The sequence below is a fragment of the Scyliorhinus torazame genome, chromosome 2, assembly GCF_047496885.1.
Source record: "Scyliorhinus torazame isolate Kashiwa2021f chromosome 2, sScyTor2.1, whole genome shotgun sequence".
NCBI lineage: Eukaryota > Metazoa > Chordata > Chondrichthyes > Carcharhiniformes > Scyliorhinidae > Scyliorhinus > Scyliorhinus torazame.
Genome location: NC_092708.1, coordinates 98,668,779 through 98,693,957, shown reverse-complemented (window position 1 = coordinate 98,693,957; position 25,179 = coordinate 98,668,779). Strand labels below are relative to the sequence as shown.

The 25,179-nt window shown below is 45.7% G+C and overlaps 1 protein-coding gene and 1 long non-coding RNA gene across 6 annotated transcripts in view; one reads left to right on the top strand and one right to left on the bottom strand.

The window, feature by feature from the left end:
• Positions 1-21,592, top strand: part of LOC140389981 (uncharacterized) — a 222,113-nt gene extending 200,521 nt beyond the window's left edge. For all 3 annotated transcript variants that reach the window (XR_011934529.1, XR_011934530.1, XR_011934528.1), the window contains one exon: positions 21,257-21,592. This is a non-coding gene — a long non-coding RNA (uncharacterized lncRNA). The remainder of the gene's footprint in view (positions 1-21,256) is intronic.
• marchf7 (membrane-associated ring finger (C3HC4) 7) overlaps positions 13,338-25,179 on the bottom strand; it is a 39,916-nt gene continuing 28,074 nt past the window's right edge. For all 3 annotated transcript variants that reach the window (XM_072474690.1, XM_072474711.1, XM_072474700.1), the window contains 5 exons: positions 23,978-24,153; positions 23,003-23,112; positions 21,276-21,389; positions 20,596-20,644; positions 13,338-14,112 (listed from right to left, as the gene is read on the bottom strand). In XM_072474690.1, the coding sequence (XP_072330791.1) occupies positions 14,060-14,112; positions 20,596-20,644; positions 21,276-21,389; positions 23,003-23,112; positions 23,978-24,153 (502 nt within the window). In that variant the 3' untranslated portion in view covers positions 13,338-14,059. The remainder of the gene's footprint in view (positions 14,113-20,595; positions 20,645-21,275; positions 21,390-23,002; positions 23,113-23,977; positions 24,154-25,179) is intronic.

Genomic DNA, 25,179 nt, shown 5'->3' with positions numbered 1-25,179 from the left:
TTTCTCCCAGCATCCTTTGTGCAAAGAACCGGTCCTAATAGTTACCCATCCCCCTCTCGCCATGCTTTGCCCAATTTCTTTGTTCACTCCCTGCAACCCAAATTAATGTCTATAATGCCCTATCCTATTCCACTGCTTTCCTATATTAGGGTATACTTCTACATTATCCGAACTGGTGATCCCAGTCTAATGCTTTTTCTTTAGTTCAATTCCTCACTGGAATGTACGAGGGCTAAATGGGCCGGTCAAGAGGGACACATGTTCGAGCATTTGAGAGGACTGAAGGCGGACGTGGTAATGCTGCAGGAGACGCACCTTAGAGTAGCTGACCAGATTAGATTAAGGAAAGGCTGGGTCGGTCAGGTTTTTCACTCGGGGTTGGACTCGAAGACTAGAGGGGTCGCGATCCTGATCAACAAGCGGGTGGTGTTTGAGGCGGGAAGAATAGTTTCGGATGTGGGAGGCCGGTACATTATGGTCAGTGGGAAATTGGAAGGGGTGCAGGTGGTACTAGTAAATGTGTATGCGTCAAATTGGGACGATGTGGAGTTTATAAAGAGGATGCTGGGGAAGATACTGGACCTGGATTCGCATAAGTGGTGATGGGAGGGGACTTCAACACAGTTATTGGCCCTGGTTTAGACCGGTCAAGCTCAAAAACGGGTAGGGTGCCAGCAATGGCTAAGGAACTAAAAGGGTTCATGGAGCAGATGGGGAGGGTGGATCCATGGAGATTTGGGCAGCCGAGAGTGAAGGAATTCTCTTTCTACTCACACATGCATAAAGTGTACTCCCGGATTGATTTCTTTATTCTGAGCAGGGCCTTACTGACGTGGGTGGTGAACACGGGGTACTCGGCGATCACAATCTCAGACCATGCGCCGCACTCGGTTGACCTGCAGGTTAGTAAAGACAGTAACCAGCGCCCGCACTGGAGGTTAGACGTGGGTCTTTTAGCTGACGAAGAGGCTTGCGGGCGGCTGAGGAAATGTATTCAGAAGTACCTGGAAGTCAACGACATGGGGGAAATTTCGGCAACGGTGGTCTGGGAAGCATTGAAGGGGGTGGTTAGAGGGGAGCTGATCTCGATTATGGGCCCATAGAGAGAAGGTAGGCAGGGCAGAGACGGACCGACTGGTAAAGGAGATACTACAGGTTGACAGGAGGTATGCGGCGACCCCAGAGGCAGGACTTTTAAGGGATGGCGGAGTCTGGCTGGTTAACCACAGGGAGGGCGGTGGAGCAGTTGAGAAAGGCGAGGGGGGCGATTTATGAGCATGGAGAGAAGGCCAGCAGAATGCTTGCTCAGCAGCTTAGAAAGAGGGAGGCAGCCAGGGAGATAGAGAAAGTAAAAGGATGGAGATGGTTGGAGACTCAGCAGGGGTGAATAAGGTGTTTAAGGAGTTTTACAGCAGGCTGTATGGGTTGGAACCCCCAACGGGGCCGGACAGGATGAGGCACTTCTTAGGGGGGCTGAATTTCCCGAAGGTGGATGGGGAGCTGGTAGAAGGGCTGGGGCCCCCGATCGGGATGGAAGAGACAGCAGAGGGTCTGAAGGCCATGCAGTCGGGTAAAGCCCCGGGGCCAGACGGGTAGCCAGTGGAGTTCTATAAAAAGTTCTCTGGGATACTGGGGCCATTGTTGATGAGGATATTCAATGAGGCAAGGGAGAGAGGGGTGCTTCCCTCACCAATGTCACATGCCATGATTTCACTGATCCTGAAGCGGGACAAGAACCCAGAGCTGTGTGTGTCTGACAGGGCGACATCCCTATTGAATGTGGATGCCAAACTGCTGGCCAAAATTTTGTCCTCTAGGATTGAGGATTGAGTTCCAGATGTTATTGGAGAGGACCAGACAGGGTTTGTTAAGGGAAGGCAGTTGCTGGCCATTGTAAGAAGGCTATTAAACGTGATCATGATGCCCCCGGAAGGTAGGTGGAGGTCGTGCTCGCAATGTACGCAGAGAAGGCCTTTGATCGAGTAGAATGGGAATATCTGTGGGAGGTACTGGGAATGTTCGGATTTGGGTGGGGCTTTATTGACTGGGTCAGGTTGCTGTATCAGGCTCCTGTGGCGAGCGTACAGACGAATAGGACATCGGATATTTTAGGCTGCATCGGCGGGGCCAAACAGGCCCTCTCTCCACTGTTGTTCGCATTAGCCATAGAGCCGCTGCCAATTGCACCGAGAACCTCAAGGAGCTGGTCCGGGGCAGACTACCTGGCTCCTGTATGTACCGGACCCAGCAGAGGGGATGGAAGAAATCATGAGGATTCTGGGGGAATTTGGTCGGTTTTCAGGGTATAAACTAAATATGGGGAAAAGTGAGATGTTTGCGGTCCAGGCGAGGGGACACGAGAGGCGATTGGGGGAGCTGCCGTTAAGAGTGGTCGTGGGAAACTTTAGGTATCTAGGTATCCAAGTGGCGCGGGAATGGGAACGGCTGCACAAGTTAAATGGCCCAACTAGTAGACAAAATGAAGGACGATTTTCAGAGGTGGGATGCGCTCCCTCTGTCACTAGCCGGGAGGGTGCAGACGGTGAAGAGGACGGTCCTCCTGAGACTCCTGTTTGTGTTTCAGTGTCTCCCCATCTTTATTCCGCGGTTCTTTTTAAAACGGGTCAACAAAGCCTTTGGCTTTGTATGGGCGGGCACCAGCTTAGGGGCGATGATAACAGCGCCTCTGCCATTCCCGCTGGCACAGTACTCCACCAGCCCCGTGGTGGTGGCGATCCGAAGTGTTTGGGGGCAATGGAGGAGGCATGTGGGAGCATCCGTTTGGTCTCCAATTTGTAATAATCACCGGTTTGCACCGAATTGGGACAATGTAGTTTATGAGGGGGTTGCTGGCAGGGATTCCGAACTTGGCCCCGCACCAGTTGATTATGGGTGATTTCAAATGTGTCCTAGAGCAGAGGATAGATCTATCGAGCCCCAGGTCAATGGGTAGGATACGAATGGCAAAGCAGCTGGGTGGATTTATGCAAAAGATGGGTATGGTGGACTCATGGTGCTTCAAGAACCCAGGGGGAAGGGAGAATTTATTTTGCTCACATGTTTATACAGTGTATTCAAGAATTGATTTTTTTAATGGTGAGCTGGGAGGTTTTGGTTGGGGTGGGCGGGGCAGAGTACGCGGGGATAGTAACCTTGGACCATGTACACCACTGGCTGGAGATTCGGTTTGGATCGCAACTAGAGCAGAGGCCAGGGTGGAGGCTCGACTCGGGGTTATTGGCAGATAGAGGGTTTTGTGGCAAAGTGCAGGCTGTGATTAAAGATTATGTAGAATTGAACCAAAACGGGGAGGCATCGGCAGCCACATTCGGGAAGCGCCAAAAGCGGTGGTCCGAGAGATTTGCTCATTCAAGGCACATGCGGATAGGGAGAGGGAGGGATACGAATGGTAAAGAACGAAAGTTGAGGTAGATAGGGAGCATTCAAGGGCGGCCACCATGGAGGGATTGGTGAGGAGGAGAGACAATTTGATAGGTTGACGACGGGGAGGCGGTAGGACAGGGGAGTGCAGCACGAATGTGGGAAGAAAGAGAGTCGAATGTTGGCACATCAGCTAAAGAGTCAGGCCGCATCCAGGGAAACATTGAAGATATGGACTGAGGCAGGGGAGGTGGTATTGGAGCCAGGGAACATAAATGAGACGTTTAGATATTATTAGATGGAGCTGTACAGGGCGGATCTTTGGGGGGGGGGGGGGGGGGGTGTAAGTGTGTGTGAAGAGGGAGACATGGGACGGTTTTTAGATGAACTGGAGTTTTCACAGTTGAAGAGAAAAGAGCAGGCGCGAAAGGAGCCCTTGGGGCTGAAGGAAGTATTGGACATTATATGGAAGTCCCCGGGCCGATGGAATTCTATACAAGGAGTTTGTGACAGACCTGGCACTACATCTCTTGGAGGCATTTAATGAGGTGTCGGAGAAGGGGGAGCTGCCAGAATCAATGATGCAGGCACCGATCACATTGATACCATAAAGGGGAAGGACCCGTTGGAATGTGGGTCGTATAGGCCCATATTACTGTTAAATACGGAAGTGAAAGTGCTGGCTAAGTTGGTGGCGGGAAGGATGGAAAGTTGTGTCCCGGGGGTGGTTGCGATGGACCAGACAGGTTTTGTAAAGGGCAGGCAGCTTTCTAGTAATATAAGGAGGCTGTTAAACGCGATGATGATCCCGTCGAGAGCCCAGGTACCAGAGGTAATGGTGTCCCATGAAGGCATTGGACTGGGTGGAGTGGCGGTTACCTGTTAATAATAACTTATTGTCACAAGTAAGCTTCAATGAAGTTACGGTGAAAAGCCCCTAGTTGCCACATTCCATCGCCTGTTCGGGGAGGCCGGTACGGGAATTGAGCCCGGTACGGGAATTGAGCCCGCGCTGCTGGTATGGTTCTGCATTACAGGCCAGTTGTTTAGCCCACTGTGCTAAACCAGCCCCTGGTTGAGGCCCTGGGAAGGTTCGGGTTTGGCCGAAGTTTGTGGCATTGGCATGGGGGCGCCTGTTGTAGGTGGCACGGATGGCAAGTGTACAGACCAACGATTTGGGCTCACAAAACTTTGAACTACACAGGGAAACAACGCAGGGATGTACACTGTTACCGTTGTGATTTGTGCTAGAGATAGAGCCTCTGGCAATGGCTCTCATGTAGTCGAGTGCCGAAGGGAGCATCGGGTAACGCTACCCACGGACAACCTACTATTGTATGTTTTGGACCTGCTGGAAAGGATCATGGGCACGTTGGGGAAGTTTGGGGCGTTCTCGGGATACAAACTAAATATAGTGAAAAGTGAAGAATGCCCAGTGAATGAGTTGGGGTGGTGAGCGAATCTAGGGGTTGCCATTCAAAGTGGCCAGAGACAGGTTTAGATACCTGCGGATTCAGGTAGCGAGGGAATAGGCAATGCACATAAATGGAATCTAAAACTGGTGGTCAGAGAGGATCTGAAGATTTCCGGGTGCGGCGATGACCAGCTGAGTCGCACGTTTCGGCAGCTCCCGGTGAAACGGACTTTTGGGCTCTTGATAGGAGCCCCAACGGCAATTTTGACGGCTAAAAACGCTGTGCGGTAAACCAGAAGGGAATCCCCCCTGGATACGGATGAAAAAAGGAGAAAGTGGCCGGATTGCAGTGGATCCTTTAGAACAGCGGCAAGGAAGGCAAGCAAAAACCAAGATGGCGTCGGAAGGTGGCAGTTTAACATGGGGCCCTGAACAACAAGAGTTCTTGAAATGCTGTGTGGAAGAGCTCAAAAAGGAAATGAAGAAAGAGCTGTTGGCCCCGATACTACAGGCGATCGAAGGGCTAAAGGAGGAACAAAAGACCCAGGAGCGGGAGCTTCGGGTCGTGAAGGCAAAGGCAGCCGAGAATGAGGACGACATACAGGGCCTGGTGGTGAAGACGGAGACGCATGAGGCACATCAGAAACGGTGTGTGGAAAGGTTGGAGGCACTGGAGAACAACGCAAGGAGGAACAACCTGAGGATTCTTGGTCTTCCTGAAGGTGTGGAGGGAGCGGACGTCGGGGCATATGTGAGCACGATGCTGCACTCGTTAATGGGAGCGGAGGCCCCGGCGGGTCCGTTGGAGGTGGAGGGAGCATACCGAGTGATGGCGCGAGGGCCGAGAGCAGGAGAAATTCCCAGAGCCATAGTGGTGAGATTCCTCCGTTTTAAGGATAGAGAAATGGTCCTTAGATGGGCAAAGAAAACTCGGAGCAGTAAATGGGAGAACGCGGTGATCCGCGTTTATCAAGACTGGAGTGCGGAGGTGGCGAGAGGGAGGGCGAGCTTTAATCGGGCCAAGGCGGTGCTTCATAAAAAGATAAAATTTGGAATGCTGCAACCGGCAAGACTGTGGGTCACATATCGAGGGAGGCATCACTACTTTGAGACGGCGGATTAAGCGTGGACTTTTATTGTGGAAGAAAAACTGGAATGAGCGGGTTATTAAAAAGAACGTTTGAACAAAGTGGTGGGGCGAATGTGGGGGGCAAAGAGGGGGGAAAAGAGGAGTTTTATGTACTAATCCTGCGATGTGGTAACTTTTCTCTCTTCCACAGGTGGTGATGGGGGGAGGGGAGGTGGAGGAGATGGGGTGTTGGCCATTGGGGGCGGGGCCAAGGGAGAAGCGCGGGCTTGGTTCCCGCGCTATGATAATCATGGCGGGAATAGAGAAGCAGGAAGGAGGGGGCGTCGCACGGTGCGAGCCGAGGTCACGGGGGGAAGCCGAGGTCGGCCAGAGTTTGCTGACTTCTGGGAGCAACATGGGGGGAGTAATTACGCTAGCGGGGGATCTAGCGGGGGGGGGGGGTGGGAGGAGGGAATTACTGGGTTGCTGCTGCTGGGGAGAGGGGGGAGCTGGTATGGGAGGGGATGGGCAGGGGGGCACCGCCTGGGGAGATACAGCTGCGTGGGAACCGGGTGAGGAGCTGGAAAAAGGTGATGGCTAATCGACAAGGGGTGGGGGGTAGGAAGCCCCCCAACCCGGCTGATCACGTGGAACGTGAGAGGGCTGAACGGGCCGATAAAGAGCGCACGGGTACTCGCACACCTTAAGAAACTTAAGGCAGATGTGGTTATGTTACAGGAAACGCACCTGAAACTGATAGACCAGGTTAGGCTACGCAAAGGATGGGTGGGGCAGGTGTTCCATTCGGGGCTAGATGCGAAAAACAGGGGGGTGGCTATATTAGTGGGGAAGCGGGTAATGTTCGAGGCAAAGACTATAGTGGCGGATAACGGGGGCAGATACGTGATGGTGAGTGGCAAACTACAGGGGGAGACGGTGGTTTTGGTAAACGTATATGCCCCGAACTGGGATGATGCCAATTTTATGAGGCGGATGCTAGGACGCATTCCGGACCTAGAGATGGGAAAGCTGATAATGGGGGGAGATTTTAATACGGTGTTGGAACCAGGGCTGGATAGGTCGAAGTCCAGGACTGGAAGGAGGCCGGCAGCAGCCAAGGTGCTTAAAGATTTTATGGAGCAGATGGGAGGTGTAGACCCGTGGAGATTTAGCAGACCTAGGAGTAAGGAGTTCTCGTTTTTCTCCTATGTCCATAAAGTCTACTCGCGAATAGACTTTTTTGTGCTGGGAAGGGCGTTGATCCCGAAGGTGAGGGGAACGGAGTATACGGCTATAGCCATTTCGGATCACGCTCCACACTGGGTAGACTTGGAGATAGGGGAGGAAACAGGAGGGCGCCCACCCTGGAGAATGGACATGGGACTAATGGCAGATGAGGGGGTGTGTCTAAGGGTGAGGGGGTGCATTGAAAAGTACTTGGAACTCAATGATAATGGGGAGGTCCAGGTGGGAGTGGTCTGGGAGGCGTTGAAGGCGGTGGTTAGAGGGGAGCTGATATCAATAAGGGCACATAAAGGGAAGCAGGAGAGTAAGGAACGGGAGCGGTTGCTGCAAGAACTTTTGAGGGTGGACAGACAATATGCGGAAGCACCGGAGGAGGGACTGTACAGGGAAAGGCAAAGGCTACATGTAGAATTTGACTTGCTGACTACGGGCACTGCAGAGGCACAATGGAGGAAGGCACAGGGTGTACAGTACGAATATGGGGAGAAGGCGAGCAGGTTGCTGGTACACCAATTGAGGAAAAGGGGAGCAGCGAGGGAAACAGGGGGAGTGAGGGATGAGGAAGGAGAGATGGAGCGGGGAGCGGAGAGAGTGAATGGAGTGTTCAAGACATTTTATAAAAAATTATATGAAGCTCAACCCCCGGATGGGAGGGAGAGAATGATGGGCTTTTTGGATCGGCTGGAATTTCCCAAGGTGGAAGAGCAGGAAAGGGTGGGACTGGGAGCACAGATCGAGGTAGAAGAAGTGGTGAAAGGAATTAGGAGCATGCAGGCGGGAAAGGCCCCGGGACCGGATGGATTCCCAGTCGAATTCTATAGAAAATATGTGGACTTGCTCGCCCCGGTACTGACGAGGACCTTTAATGAGGCAAAGGAAAGGGGACAACTGCCCCCGACTATGTCTGAAGCAACGATATCGCTTCTCTTAAAGAAGGAAAAGGACCCACTACAATGCGGGTCCTATAGACCTATTTCCCTCCTAAATGTAGATGCCAAGATCCTGGCCAAGGTAATGGCAATGAGAATAGAGGAATGTGTCCCGGGGGTGGTCCACGAGGACCAAACTGGGTTTGTGAAGGGGAGACAGCTGAACACGAATATACGGAGGCTGTTAGGGGTAATGATGATGGCCCCACCAGAGGGGGAAACGGAGATAGTAGTGGCGATGGATGCCGAGAAAGCATTTGATAGAGTGGAGTGGGATTATTTGTGGGAGGTGTTGAGGAGATTTGGTTTTGGAGAGGGGTATGTTAGATGGGTGCAGCTGTTGTATAGGGCCCCGATGGCGAGCGTGGTCACGAATGGACGGGGATCTGCATATTTTCGGCTCCATAGAGGGACAAGGCAGGGATGCCCTCTGTCCCCATTATTGTTTGCACTAGCGATTGAGCCCCTGGCGATAGCGTTGAGGGGTTCCAAGAAGTGGAGGGGAGTACTTAGAGGAGGAGAAGAACACCGGGTATCTTTGTATGCGGACGATTTGCTACTATACGTGGCAGACCCGGCGGAGGGGATGCCAGAAATAATGCGGATACTTGGGGAGTTTGGGGATTTTTCAGGGTATAAATTGAACATGGGGAAAAGTGAGTTGTTTGTGGTGCATCCAGGGGGGCAGAGTAGAGAAATAGAGGACCTACCGTTGAGGAAGGTAACAGGGGACTTTCGTTACCTGGGGATCCAGATAGCCAAGAATTGGGGCACATTGCATAGGTTAAATTTAACGCGGTTGGTGGAACAAATGGAGGAGGATTTTAAGAGATGGGATATGGTATCCCTGTCACTGGCAGGGAGGGTGCAGGCGGTTAAGATGGTGGTCCTCCCGAGATTCCTCTTTGTGTTTCAGTGCCTCCCGGTGGTGATCACGAAGGCTTTTTTAAAAAGGATTGAAAAGAGCATCATGGGTTTTGTGGGCCGGGAAGACCCCGAGAGTGAGGAAGGGATTCTTACAGCGTAGCAGGGATGGGGGGGGGGGGGGGGGGGGGGAAGGGGGCTGGCACTACTGAGCCTAAGTGAGTATTATTGGGCCGCTAATATTTCAATGGTGAGTAAGTGGATGGGAGAGGAGGAGGGAGCAGCGTGGAAGAGATTAGAGAGGGCATCCTGTAGGGGGACTAGCCTACAGGCTATGGTGACAGCCCCATTGCCGTTCTCACCGAGGAACTACACCACAAGCCCAGTGGTGGTGGCTACACTGAAGATTTGGGGACAGTGGAGACGGCATAGGGGAAAGACTGGAGCCTGGGGGGGGGGTCCCCGATAAGAAACAACCATAGGTTTGCCCCGGGGGTAATGGATGGGGGATATGGAATGTGGCAAAGAGCAGGAATAACGCAACTGAAAGATCTGTTTGTGGATGGGAGGTTCGCGAGTCTGGGAGCGCTGACCGAGAAATATGGGTTGCCCCAAGGGAATGCATTCAGGTATATGCAACTGAGGGCTTTTGCGAGACAACAGGTGAGGGAATTCCCGCAGCTCCCGACACAAGAGGTGCAGGACAGAGTGATCTCAAAGACATGGGTGGGGGATGGTAAGGTGTCAGATATATATAGGGAAATGAGGGACGAAGGGGAGACTATGGTAGATGAACTAAAAGGGAAATGGGAAGAAGAGCTGGGGGAGGAGATCGAGGAGGGGCTGTGGGCAGATGCCCTAAGCAGGGTAAACTCGTCGTCCTCGTGTGCCAGGCTAAGCCTGATTCAGTTTAAGGTATTACACAGGGCGCATATGACTGGAGCACGGCTCAGCAAATTTTTTGGGGTGGAGGATAGGTGTGCGAGGTGCTCGAGAAGCCCAGCGAATCATACCCATATGTTTTGGTCATGCCCGGCACTACAGGGGTTTTGGATGGGGGTGACAAAGGTGCTTTCAAAAGTAGTGGGGGTCCGGGTCGAACCAAGCTGGGGGTTGGCTATATTTGGGGTTGCACAAGAGCCGGGAGTGCAGGAGGCGAGAGAGGCCGATGTTTTGGCCTTTGCGTCCCTAGTAGCCCGGCGCAGGATATTGCTAATGTGGAAAGAAGCCAAGCCCCCGGGGGTGGAGACCTGGATAAATGACATGGCACGGTTTATAAAGCTAGAGCGGATTAAGTTCGATCTAAGGGGGTCGGCTCAAGGGTTCACCAGGCGGTGGCAACCGTTCGTCGAATACCTCGCAGAAAGATAGAGGGAATGGAAAAAAGAAGGCCGCAGCAGCAGCCCAGGATCGGGGGGGGGAAAAGAACCAGAAGGACTCTCAGGGTTGTTAATATATACTGTATAATATGTATAGGTCGTTGCGACAGATAATTATATATTGGACTGTTAAATTATATTTTTGGAGAGTGTTACTTGTGATAAGGCAGTTGCCAATTAGGGTTAGTTTTCATTTTTGTTATTTATTATTTATTCATTTTTTGTTTATAAAATAGGTCATTGTTATTTGTGTTGTTATAATATTGTGTAAAGGATGCACAATGTACTGTGTTGGTTGACCAAAAATTTTCAATAAAATATTTATTAAAAAAAAAGAGAGGATCTGAAAAGGTGGGACATGTTGCACTCAACTCTGGCAGGGAGGACCCTAGTGGTGAAGATGGCCATTCTGCGAGGTTCCAATTCATATTCCAAACACTTTGATCTTTGCACCGAAGGCCTTCTTTCAAAAACGGAATAAGAATACCTCAGACTTTGCATGGGCAGGAAGTTACCACAGGTTAAGTGGACCCGGTTAGAGACAGAGGCAGAAGGGAGGGTTGGCATTGCCGAACTTGCTACATTATTACTGGATGATGAATGTGGAGAAGGTGAGCTGGTGGTGGGAAGAAGAGGGGCCAGAGTGGGTTAGGATGGATCTTCTAAGGGGTCCAGCAGGAGGGCTATGGTGATGGCGGCATTGGCAATGGCGCCAAGGAAATACGTGTAGCAGTCCACAGTAAAGGTCTAGACCCAGCTGAGGAGACATTTCAGGATAGAAGGGATGTCGGTGTTGCGAAAACCACGGTTGAGAGCCGGGGGGTGGGGGAAAGACGGTATGTATTAAGGTGAGGTATCTGTTGTATACAGTAACTGAAGGAGAGGGTAGACCTCCCGAGGGAGCGAGTTTAGGTACCTGCAGGTAAGGGACTTGGCACGGAAGGTTTGGAAAGAGTTCCCCAGGTTCCTGAGGTAACGGTAGTCCAGTGGTTAGCACTGTTGCTTCACAGCACCAGGGTCCCAGGTTTGATTCCCGGCTTGAATCACCGCCTGTGCGGAGTCTGCACGTTCGCCGTGTCTGCGTGGGTTTCCTCCGTTTCCTCCCACAAGTCCCGAAGCGGGAGGGGAGAGTGAGTATGGAGTGAGGCTCGGTGGAGGCTAAATGCGACCTCCTTGTGCGCAAGACGAGCCTGATACAGTTTAAGATGGTACACAGACTACATACGACTTGGGCAAGAATGAGTGGATTCTTCCAGGGGGTGGCAGAGGAGTGTGAGAAGTGTGGGCGGGGACCAGCGAATCACACACATGCTCTGGGGCTGCGAAAAGTTGGAGATTCTTGGCGGGAATGTTTGAGGTGCTAACAAGGATAGTGGGGGAGGAGGTTGAGCTGGACCCTTTGCCAGCGATATTTGGGAAAAAAGCCAGAGCTGATGGGAGTGGAAGAAGGCCGACGTAGTGGCCCTCGCCTCGCTGATTGCACAAAGAATTTTATTGGAGTCGCGGTCAGCAACGCCACATGGACGGGTGGCCCCTGCAAGATTCAGTCTGCTGCAGTGAGACAGACTGAATGTTCCGAACCCCGGTACGGCGCACCAAGATTCGTAGATTGTCTGGTCAGTTTGCTTCCTCGGGAATTGCTGTGACTTTGCCTGTTTGTAGTGGCAATGTCAGCAGAGTCTTAGTTCAAGCAGATCTTGCTGAATAAGCAGATCGGACCAGGACTCTTCCTGGGACAGTGTCTCCCACCTGCTGCCTTTTTTTGGTTAAGTGTGTTGCTTGTTAGGTGAATTGGACCTTCTGAATTCTCCCTCTGTGTACCCGAACAGTGTGGCGACTAAGGGATTTTCACAGTAACTTCATTGCAGTGTTAATGTAAGCCTACTTGTGACAATAATAAAATTATTATTAAATGAGGGGAAAAGAGAAACGAGGGAGGGGAGAACAGGGCAGCCAATGGGTTTTGATGCCTGATAAACTACAGTTGTCATTTACATAGGTATAACGTTAATATACAGTAGTTGAAGCAAAGAGCATTGATGTTACATCAGCACAAGAGAAAAAGGAGTAAGGATATGGATAGGATTAGAAAGGTGCAAAAGGTTTATGTGCAGCATAAACAGTGACAGAGTAGTTGGGCTGAGCAGCATATTTCAGTGCTGTAGCCTCAGTGTAACATGTACAATACAAAAACATTAATTAGGCATTTATAAAATCACACATGGAGGCCACTTGGATTATCAAGCCTGCTGTGGTCCTGCTGCTTGTGGAACTTTGGTAGTACACGATTGTCCAATTTGCTGATTAGACAGCTTCAAATATAATTAAATTGTCAGGTGGATAGATTTACTTTGAAAAAGTATTGTGTGTTCAAGTTTAATATTTGGTTTTGGTTTTCAAATTTTTTAATTATTTTTTTCAGTCATCCCATGAAATATACTCTTTTGCTTTAAATGATTTCTATCATGCCAAACTGTGAATTCAGCCAAGATTGGACAGCAGATTAGGCAACAGCTGTAGAGAGGGGAAGGTTGGGCTAACATTTTAGGTTGATGATCTGTTGTCGGAAACCATCTTGCTCTTTGCACCAATGCTGCCAGACTGGAGTTTCCTGCATTTTCTCCTTGTATTCCAGATTTCCAAATATCTTTGACAACATATAGTCACCTGACCAGTATGAAACAAAATGTAAAACAGTTGCATTTGTACTTGGTGCAAAAAGTGACACACATGTACCCAAGGAGGTACTGTATTCCCGTTTGTGAACCTAAATATATATTTTTAAGAGTGACTAGAGTCACAAATAATTCACTATTCCTGGTTGAAATAAGATGGGTGGTTCTCTTCATCCATAATTATCTTATAATCTAGGAATAAAAATTCTTCCAAACACCCAAATAAAACTTTCATTCACTTCATAAAATTACATATTGTGCACTGCTCAAAACAGAGCATATGGTGAAGAAGATACCGGGAGTAATGTTACCATAGGATTATAAATGTAATAGCATTTTATGATTACATTTGCTCAAAAAGCCAAAAATGTAACAAGAAAATTATTTTGTTTAAACTTAATGCCTTTAATAATTTTATGGACAAAGAAAATAATTACTTTAATCACATCTAGGTTTGATAAGGCAGACAATGTTACCTGGATCTCAATATATTGAATGCATTTCAACATCATGTGTCAATGGAATACCCAGTCCCAACAAGAAATTGACCAATCAATTAATCTTAGAATTGCAGCAAGATCCTTACTGACAGTTATGATTCTTATGTGCTCAAAGGAAACAACTTGGGAAAAAAAAAGATTAAATATAGAATTTTCTCATGACGTCTGATCTCCTGCAAATTCTGGAGCTGAAGAGAGTTTCTGTGCCTAAATTTCATCCAAGTCAGACCTGTAATCTGCTGCAAAACGGATGTCCACATTCACTCCAAGACAGGAAATATTAAAGTGAAAAGTAGATTATACACATGTACAATGTGTTGCCTTTCTGCTTAGTTCCTAATGCTAACTTATAAAATAAAAAGCTTTGCTTAATTGTTATTTTATCAAATTATAAAGCATGTTATCATTTTAAGTGTAGTCACAAAACTGAGAAACTGCACCTAATGTTTCAGTATTATTTTTGATGATGCTTCACTAGCAATTTCTCGCAAAAGCAAATTGAAATAGGAATAGAATGTTTAGCCATTTGAATAAAGACTACAGGGGCTTTCCTCACTGTTGCAATGATTCCATTTGTGCTATACAAGCCCTATCGTGAGTCCATTAAGCAATCCTGTCAAAGCTATCCTGTTCATCTTCAGAATCTTCATCTGTAGCTGTGAAGATTTAAAATAAAAATTAATTTTCAAAAAGTAATGCAAAAATGGCTCTAAAAAGCCTAATATTAGCAAGTAGTTTTAGTTGTACAAAATTTGAAAAGTTATACTCGTCTTTATGGCCTATGAAAAGATACTGGCTAGGCTTTTCACAGTCGTTGCAGTGCTGTGGCAGTGATGAGGTAACTGCTTAGCAAATATTTTTACTCATCAATATTTCTGATGCCAAGGCCAACCTGATGAAAACAAATGTCAAATATTCCTAATCTGCTGAAGCAGGTTTACTATCCCATTATATTTGCCCATAAAGTAGGCAGTTTATAACGTTAGTTCCTTGCAAAATTAAAGATGAACTTCAGTAATGAAGATATGTTAGCACTGCTGCCTCACGGCACCGAGGACGCACGTTCGATTCCGGCGCCGGGCCACTGGCTGTGTGGAATTTGCACATTCTCCCAATGTCTGTGTGGGTCTAACTCCCACAACGCAAAGATGTGCAGGGTAGGTGAATTGGCAATGCTAGATTGCCCCTTAATTGGAAAAAAAGAATTGGGTACTCTAAATTTATATATTTTAAAAATACCATCAACTGGGGCATTCTCCAAGGCAACGCCTCTACCAGCATTCACTTGTCAATATGAAACTATATTTGCAGCACTCAGCAGTTTAAAAATAAGGAGTCTCCCATTTATGATGGAGGAATTTTTTTTTTCTCTGAAGGTAATTTGGAGAATTCTCTTTCCTAGAGAACAGTGGTGGCAGGGTCATTGAATATTTTACGGCCGCATTAGATAGATTCTGGATTGACAAGGGAGTCAAGGAGAGGCAGGAAAGCTCAATTACGTCAACCATGATCCATCAAATGGCAGAGCAGGCTCAAGGGACAAATGGAATACTCCTGCTTTCTAATTCCTATATTTGTATATTTTGTTATGGGCCAGGGTTTAGAGAACCCCAAAGTGTATCATGGAGTTCACCTGACCCATAACTTTTAATAGATTGTGGTATGGGGAGCACATGGCCCACTCTACAGGTGTGGTACAGCAGAAATGGAAAAGTATTTTTTAAAGCAAAACAATGTTTATTCTATGAACTCAAGTTAACCTTTTTAGAACAGTGAACATCTTAGCAACCATTAATTCAAATACAACCCCCAAAGAGTACAACACTAATTAATGCTTACTGTCCTTTTAACATCTAGAAGACTTACAAAAAACATAATCTTTAACAGAAGCACATCAGGTTAAAGCCACTACTGAAAACAATTATAATTCTGAATTCACCAAATGATCCAGAGATAGTCTTTTGATGGCAGAGAACAGCAGTACACCTGCTTGGTCTGGCTTCAGCTCCAACACTGAAAACAAAACGAAAACACACCCTGCAGCAAACAGCCCATGACGGTGGGGAGTGTTGAATGTTTCAATAAATGCAACACTGCGCAGGTATATATTAGATGCTCAAAATAGAAAGAATGTTGGTTAAAGTTAAGAAATAAATGGAAAAGTTATTCAATTAATTGTATTTGAATTTGTAAATTAATTTTAATTGCAAAGTTTGCTTAATCATAGAGGTTTAGGAATAAATTGAATGGAAGGGAAATGAAGAGATATCAATGTATTTATGCAACTAGTGAGTATCTATGCTGGTGCTCATGGTAGGTTGAAGGAGATTAATTGAAGATACAGACTGGAAGTCGTCAAGGTGATATATTTATTAAGTGCAGGTCCTGGGAATCAAATGTCTAGATGTTCAGATTAGAGCAATTTATCAAGAGGTAACACTTGGGATGCATTTTATTAACATTTATTTAAGTTTGGTGGCCAAAGGAAAACATTTAGAGGTGGACATTTTCGGGGCAGCCTGCAGCAGAGGGCAGTGGAGAGTGTGGCTCAGGTGCAAAGTATTTTTTAATAGTCAGAAAGAAATAACGGATGGGAGAGGCTAGTAAAATTAACTGAGCCAGGTATGTAAGAGAGGGCAGAACATATATAAGTGAGACCATGAGATTAGGGAAGGTAATTATTTGAACAGCATTTCAAAATACAAATGCCATTTGGCCCAATCAGTACTTGGTGTTTAGACTCCACCTGAACCAATCACTCCTGATTTAACTTTAATATTGCTGATTAAAAAAATGACATGTTTTGTCATGATGAGTGGAAGACTAGAAGCTTCAGCAACACAAGTACGGCAAACTTCAAACAAGCTCAACAATTTATACGACAGGAGACATTTAATCATAAACTTACCTGTGTTTTGAACAATATTGTTGATATCTTATTATAAATAGAAAATACATTTGGTATCCTTGTACTTGTCCTTATGAGTGCAAGATGAAAAGCTAAATATTAAGCAACTGTTTGATCAGCACCACTCTATTCTCTTCTCCCTCATGCATTCAAGGGAAAGCTAGGTAGGCATCTCTTCTACTTGACTCAGCCAGTGTTGGGAGTGTTCCACTTTCTCATCACTCCTCAATGAAGTGTCCTTCAAATTCCCCACATTTTCTTGGTGACCTTATACTGCTTGCCAACAAGTAGAAATGCACATTCTGCATCTACTATATTGAAACTTTTCAGATTTTTAAAAACCTCTCTTCGGTTATCCTAGCCGTCTCTTTTCGGAAGGAAAGAAACCAAGCATGTTCCTCCTTTCCCAAAAGATATAAACGTACAACTCCGGTAAACTATTTTACATCCTTCATAATGCAAGTGTTATCTTTTTAAAAAAATATTTTATGGAGGCATTTACAATTTTCAACATCCCAGATACCGGAACCCATTACTCCCTGGCAACTCAAACTCCTCCCCCAGCTCCTCCAGACTCGAGAAGCACTCATCAATAAAGAATCCCCCAAATCTCTCGATCCCTACCCGCTGCCCCTCCGAAACCTTCCATCCAACCCTCCCGGAGCAAACCGGTGGCTATCACATAGTGCCCACACCTATGCCCCCTCTAACCCCATGTGCTGCCTGCACTGTACCCACACCCTCAGGGTTGCCACACTACCGGGCCTGTGGAGTACTGAGTTGGCAAGAACGGCAGAGGTGCCGTTAACAATGCCCCCAGACTAGTGTCTTTACATGATGCCACCTCCACCCACTCTCATATTGACCCCTCCCCCACTACCTGACCATTGCAATAATCACCCTGGGACGCAGTCTAGGATCCTTGTGGCCAGGATCTTTGCCAAGTTTAGCACCCAAATTGAACAGGGAGATCAGCCTGTACGACCAACAGTTCCCCGGGTCTTACCCCGCTTTAAAATAAGGGAGATCGACGCCTGTGACAACGTTGGGGGGAGCACTCCCAACTCCTCTGCTTCAGTGAATGCCCTGACCAACACCCTGGGAACTTCTTCTAAAATTCCACTAGGTACCATGGGGCTTTACCCAATTGCACTGCCTCCAACCTCTCTACTACTTCTGCAAGCCCAATTGGGGCCCCTGGGCCCTCCATCTGCTCATCAACTCCAACCCTCCCAGAAACCGCCTCTTCCCCGGCTGGGGGTTCCGACCCGTACAATTTGCTGTAAAACTCCGTAAACACCCCATTCACCCCCGCCGGGTCCAAGACCGTATTCCCACCCGTGTCCTTCACTTTCCCATTCTCTCTCGTCGCCTCCTGCTTCAACTGGTGCACTAACATCATGCTCGCTTTCTCCCCATACTCGTATACCGCCCCTTTCACCCTTTGCAACTGCCATACCGCCTTACCCGTGGATAACAACCCTAATTCCATTTGTAGCCTCTGGCGTTCCTTTAACAGCCCTTCCTCCTGGGCCTCTGCATATCTCCTGTCCACCTGCAGGATTTCCTCCATTAGTCTTTCCATCTCCACCCGCTCTGCCTTCTCCCGATGTGCTTGAATCAAAATAAACTTCCCCTGACCACTGCTTTCGGCGCCTCCCAAACCATACCTGCCGAAACCTCCCCCATATCATTAATCTCAACATATCCCTGATGGCCTTCCTCACCTGCTCATACCTCTTCCTCCGCTAACAGTCCCACATCCAGCATCGAATGCGGGCGCTGCCCCCCCCCCCCCCTTGCTCATTCGTAAATCCACCCAGTTGCGGGCATGGTCCGACACCACTATTGCCGAATACTCTACATCTACCACTCCTGCCAACAACGGCTTATCCAATACGAAGAAATCTATTTGGAAGTGCCCCTTAAAACAAAAATTATTTTCGACCTCGGCCTCCCAAATCTCCACGGATCCACCCCCCCCCCCCCCCCCCCCCCCCACCCCACACACACAATGTGCTCCATGAACTCCTGAAGCTGCTTAGCTGTAGCCGACACCCTCCCTGACCTCGAGCGGTTCAGTCTTCGATCCAGGACCGTATTAAAGTCCCCCCCGGAATCTACCCCAGCACCCGCCTCAAATTCCACATTGTCCCAGTTCTGGGCATAGATGTTTACTCAAACCACCAGCATTCCCTCCAATTTCCCGCTTACCATAATGTACTTTCCCCCAAGAGTCCACCACATTTCCCACTTCAAACGCCACCCGCTTATGAACCAAAATCGCCACACCCTTCGTTTAAAAGTCCAATCCCGAATGAAATACTTGCCCAAAACATCCCCTTCCTCAGCCTAATCTGGTTCCCCACCTTCAGGTGCTCTCTTGTAGCATGGCCACATCCACCTTCAATCGCTTTACATGGGCCCTTTCGACTAGCCCATTCAATCCTTGCATGTTTCACGTGACCAGCCTGGTCGGGGGGCACCCTGCTGCCCCACTACTGCTATAAATGGCTGTTTCATTGCACAGCTGGCTGGTGATGTAATGCCAGCAAAGCAGAAACAGAGCACGCATATTTTTGGGCTGCCATCACAATGTAACTGACTTTAATGAAAAGGAAAGGCCGCTCTTATTTTTGGGTTCATGATGAACAGGATAAACAACTATCGGCAGACAAATTATAAATAATCACCTACACAAAGGGATATTGCTCAAATATGTGCAAGCCTCAAGACAATTTTAACACAAACAAAAAGTTGACAGAAGAATTTAATCATCCACAACTATTTGCATTTATACAACATTTCTAAAGTTGGAAACATCTCAAAGTGCTTCGCAGACATTAGTCAAAAATGGACACCAAGCCAAGGGAGATATTAGAAGTAACCAAAAGTATGGTGAAATATATTGGTTTTCTGGAATTCAAAGGTGAGAGATGGAGAGGTTTTCATAAATTAGGTTCTAGACAACTGAATGCATGGTCTCAAATGGTGGGACAAAGGGAGTGGGGCATATGCAAGAGACCAGAGTTGAAGGGTGGGGAGAGGAATGTACACAAGGTCAACTGGGAGAAACGGAAAGTTCCTGAAGCACTGTAGAGCTGGAGGAGGCTACAGGGAAAGGGAGGAGCCTGGCCTTGGTGAGAACTGAAGAAAAGGTTTGGTGGCTATTGTACATCACCACAACATTGGAAGCACACAAACAAAGATTAGCTTTGCTTGATCACTCAAATGCAGGAAAAACAGAAACTGGTATGAAAAGCCATTTGATTCAGTCTGAATGGAAAAGATACTGCTCCAAATTAATTACTATGAAGACATATCAGGATAGAGGACACTGGAAAAGATTGATCCACTTCAGTACATTGCCTGAGATCAGAGATATCGACCAAGACAACAGAGATGGGTAGACGGAGTAATCTTCAGGGATCCCATGCTTACTGTATGTGATAAAGGACAATAATCATCTTTATTAGTGTCACAAGTAGGTTTACATTAACACTGGAATGAAGTTACTGTGAAAATCCCCTAGTCGCCACACTCCAGCACCTGTTCAGGTACACAGAGGAAGAATTCAGAATGTCCAATTCACCCAGAAGCATGTCTTTCGGGACTTGTGGGAGGAAACTGGAGCACCTGTGGGAACCCCACGGGGAGAACGTGCAGACTCCGCAAAGAGAGTGACCCAAGCCGGGAATCGAACCCGGGTCCCTGGTACTGTGAAGTAACAGTGCTAACCACTGTGCTATCTTCTGAATCACTATCAGTTTGTTAAATATCACTGCCAGGTGTTTTGGTTTCTTGCAAATCTGGAAGATTACATGACTCATGCTACCACAAGTTCCTGACATCTTCTGAAAGTTCATGCAGCATTTGTAAAACAGAAACAGAGGATGGGAGAAAATGTAGATATTTACTTGTATTAGTGCTTTATTTATTTTTATAGCCCAGGAGTTTAAAACTTGGGTGTTGAGACTTGGTGCAGACACCTACTATGCATGCTCAAAACTTAGATTTTAAAAAATACATCTTTGCGTGCTTTAGAGTGCGTGTCCATTTTCCGCATATGGAATCACGACTTTTGAAATGGGGGTGTTTGGACATCCACAATAACATGCCAACACGTTCAGTTTTCACAGACAGATTGAAAATACAGTAGTTCCCATTAAGGGCAACAAAGACCACTGGTTCAATGACAGTTGAGGGCCCTAAAGGTATCCAAAAAACTTACTTTCAAGATCTTGTATGTGCTGCTGAAGGGTTCTTGCCAGATGGATGAACTGAAAGTAAGAACAAGAAAAGTGGATATCAAAACCACATATCTGGCTTCACCCAACGTACCAAAAAGGGGGATGGAAACAACTCAAAACATAACAGTATCTAACTGGTAGATAATCTTGCTTTGCAGTGGCGAATTAGAACATAGTTTAACGTAGTTAATCTATTCTCTCATTATCCTATGTAGTAGTTGAGCTGGTTCTTCAGACCAAGTTATTAATTCTTAAATGTTGTGCAACTTTATAAATAAGTCATAAAGTTCGCAAGTCATTCATAACACCGTATTCATACTTTTGAAACCCTCTATTCTTTAAAGATATTCTTTAAAGAAAATTCAAATTATATTTTTGCTAGTTGCCTGTTTAACTTTTAGACTGTGCTAGTTGCCCTCCTAGCATTGCAGTACTTTCAGAACATTATTGACCGCAGTGAAAAAGCACTGAAGTGATTTATGTAATCATATGGTTATTTACATTCTATTTACAATTAAGCTGACAATAGTAATGCAATCATTTACATGGGAAAAAAGTGTTACTCTGATGCAAAGCATAGATTGTCAAAATGTGCTACAAAATTAATAATGGAGTTTACAACTTACTATTCTTGTATTCCAGATTTTACTTAAATGCTTACCCGAAGTCTAGTCCGTGTCTCACTTGTGCCACCCATCATATCAGAAAATCTCTGTTCGCACAGATGAAGTAACAGGACAAGGTACAGACCAGAACTGATGAATTCGTATTGTGCCTAAAGAAATGGTTAACAATTTAGATGCACTGTCTAAAAGTTAAAAATCTACAAACTGATAATTAAATATACAAAGATTTATGGGGTTTGACCATCTTCACCTGTTTCTTGCGCAAGTTCATATATAGCACAAGCATGTTTCAATGCTGTGAAGTTGCATTGTGAATGGAACTGATCTTATATTAAAAAATCTGCAGATTCAATTTTAAGTATTTTTTCAGTTACAAAAAATGTCAAGTTAGAATTGAGTGAATATACATCTGTAAACTACCAACTACTGTGCATTCTAGAATGTTTAATACCAGGAATGAACCAGCCAACACTGATCATAATGTTTAATACCAGGAATGAACCAGACAACACTGATCATCAGTCAAATATGATTAGGTTCATGAAAAGTACATCAGACTTAAATCAAGATAAACCCCACATTCCAATGGAGAAAAAAGAAAAGAAATCAGATAACTCAGTGATGAAAGTTTCAAGGAAAGAACACAAAATTTGCCAGCAGTAGGTGACTTTGCTGCCCATTTGGTTCTTTTAAAATCACACTGGTAAACTGACAGCAGGCAGGCAAGGGTGCCTTGCTGGCAAACTGAAATTGTAGATTTCCTGATTGTATCAAAGAAAGGGAGATTAGAAGTACATGAATCACACGGATTTCAGGTTTGCGCAGGAGATTAAACCTGAGCCACAATTCTTAAGTTTGCAAATATTAAGTCATAGGAAGCCAAGATGAAAATAAACAATCGTTCTTTCTTCCAATTTTCTTCTCTTCGTTCAATGCTAAAACCATTCATTATTTGTTGGATGAAGGTTTCATTGTATAGGTCACACTTCAGAACCTTTTCAATGGTCTTTTAAGATACATGATCTTTTACAGGGAATGTTAGCAGGCTATTCATGTATGGCAAAAGCCTGAGCCTTACCAGAGGAATTCTGGCTAATTTTCCTTTTTCTAAAGTGTAAAGAAATGACATTAATTGTAGTGCCCCACAAGGACTTAGAGGTCAATTGTAATGCCCTCACCTCGGCAGAAATGATCAATTCAGCACCAAGCATTAAACCTGGGACTCTCTTGGTCCCAATGCCTCAGATACTGACTGAACAAACGGAGTCATCAGAGCACTTGAACATGCATCAATGGTAATTCCTCTTCACTTTCTCTCCATTCTGCAGGCAAGACTCAAAACACTATCCTACTGCAGCATCTAAGACTTACTACCATTTTCTCTGAAGGAACAATGGCTGAACGTTATCACTATTAAATTGCAGAGAGTCATTGCAAAGAGACTATTCTTTCAGTTGGTCTAAAAATAAATGCTTCCAAATGAGTGAGGGAGAACAATCTTTAGCCAAGTTGTAATTACTAAAATGTAGTGGCCTGCAATCCTTCCAGAGATTTGAGAGATGTAAAGCTTTTCCCAAGTAAGTCTCTAGAATTACATGACAACATTAAATTTGGTGGAAACCCAAATAATTTGTTCCAAGATCAATTATATATTACATAAATTAAATTAATGTTAAACAAATAATGCAACGGTTATACTTAACATTGTTTTGGTTGCCATGTGTAAAAACAATCACTTAAAAGCTCACAAACCGATACACACCTGCTCATCTGCATGCGTCCTATACAATTCATGGACATTAAAATCTTCAAAATCCAGCTGCAACTTCTCCTTACACAATTCACAGGTGGTTACAGCAGTCAAATCAGCACCTGCATTAAGTTTAGTACACAATATCTATTTAATGTGTTTGGTTATATATTTATTAGTTTGTTAATACCAGATCATTGGCTGCCTTACACCCACCCTACCCATTCATTCTTCTATGTATGCCATACTCATGTGGGCAATGAATGCTGCTGCTCCCTGGTCGATTTATGCCGTTGGACAGCAATCAATCCTGGACAGATTTACATACTTCTAATCTTAGAGAAGACTAAACCAACATGTGAGGTGAATGCTAGTTTTGATTCAGTTCTCTTAATTCAGTTAATCCAGGTCAAGAGAGAACTGTGAACATGTGGACTGTACAGTCAATATTTGGTTATTTATAGATATGCACAATCAATCAAAATTATTTCCATTCTTACAGAAGTTAAAAATCACATTTTTCATAATATTGTCAATCTAGTAGGTTCTCCAAACCACATCTAGGGAAATGGCAGCAGATCAACAATCTGCTCTATGGCCTTAATCATACAACTGAGATTTGAAATCATCTCCAGGGATTTTTCTTCTTCAATTATTCTTTCTAAAATGGGAAGATTTAGTTCCTGCCAGAATCGGATTCTGTCCTGCAACTTAACAAATTTGTGGGTTTTCATAGAATCCACATCCCAACATTGATACCAGAGTCTCAGAGTAAGTATGTATTTTCAAGAGCAGCTATACCCAGAAACCTTGTAGAATATGGTCAAGGCAAAAAATGTTTTAATTGGGGCAAATAACTTAGAACTTCAGAAGTTATTGATAAATAAACAACATGCAACTCCTAACACTTCCCACTCAACAGTTAGAAATAATTAAAACCAAGCATCATTCTGACTACCATATCACCCATCTACAAGTCCCTATTACCTGAATTTATTTTGGATTGCAACCATTTCTTCATGCATTCCTGATGAACATATTGCAAGCTACCAGTGCAATTGCATGGCTGTATTAATGGATTTGGAGGTGTTGTAACTCCAGCCCCTATTTGGCAAATCCGACAGATATCTCCTTCTTCTTCATCAGAATCCTCTAAAAGTAGGCTGCCATAAAAAAAGCACACATTAACAAGTATATAATTTTGAAAACCTTAATAAAAATACTTTAAATTAAAAAAACAAGTATATAATTTTACATTGCTGCAACATGAAACAAAGTCAATCAGGAAGGGCTGCAGCAACAATGCATTGGATCTTGCTTCTAGGTGGCACGTTACCATTATTGGTAGAGGTTTCGCTCCTGCTCCAAAACCCTTAAAATACTTAATTTTTCAAATAGAAAACAAGGTAGTTGGTTTAAGAATTTTTAGGTAACTACAAAAAGTAAATGAGCAACTATATTTTTACACCGCATTGAAGGAAAGCTGGGGAATGTGGGTGGAAAAACAGTACTTTGAACTGAATGGAAGTTCACCATTTTGGGTCCCAACTCTTCTCCCAAGGTTCCTCAGCAACACAGATTACTCACCAAGATTCCTTAGACAGCACCTTCCAAACCCACATCTAGGAGGACAAGAGCAGCAGATACCTGGGAACCCACCACATGGAAGTTCCCCTCTCCAAGTGCCACCACCACCCAGGCTTGGAAATATATCGCCGTTCCGTCACGGTCACTGGGGCAACATCCTGGAATTCCCTCCCTAACAGCACAGTGGGTGTACCTACACCTCAGGGACTGCAGCGGTTCAAGGCGGCAACTCACAACCTTCTGAAGGGCAACTATGGATGGGCAATAAATGCTGGCTTAACCAGCGATGCCCACATCCCGTAAAAATGATTTTAAAAAAATTACATAGGTATCCTAGGGATATTGAAAATCAGTTCACCGATTCAACTGGGGTGCCAATATCAGTACACCTGGGCTAGAGAAAAAAAATGCACACAAAATCCCACTGCTCAGCTGGCAGAAAAAAGGTTGGGTGGACATCTGATAAAGGATAGGACTGAGCTCACTCAGCTTTGGCACCTTCAAATATTCCAACATCACTTACTTCATGCTTGCATATGAAAAATATGCTTGATTTCCTTAAAAATCAAGAATGTTTTCAAAATTCATGAAGCAGGTTTAGA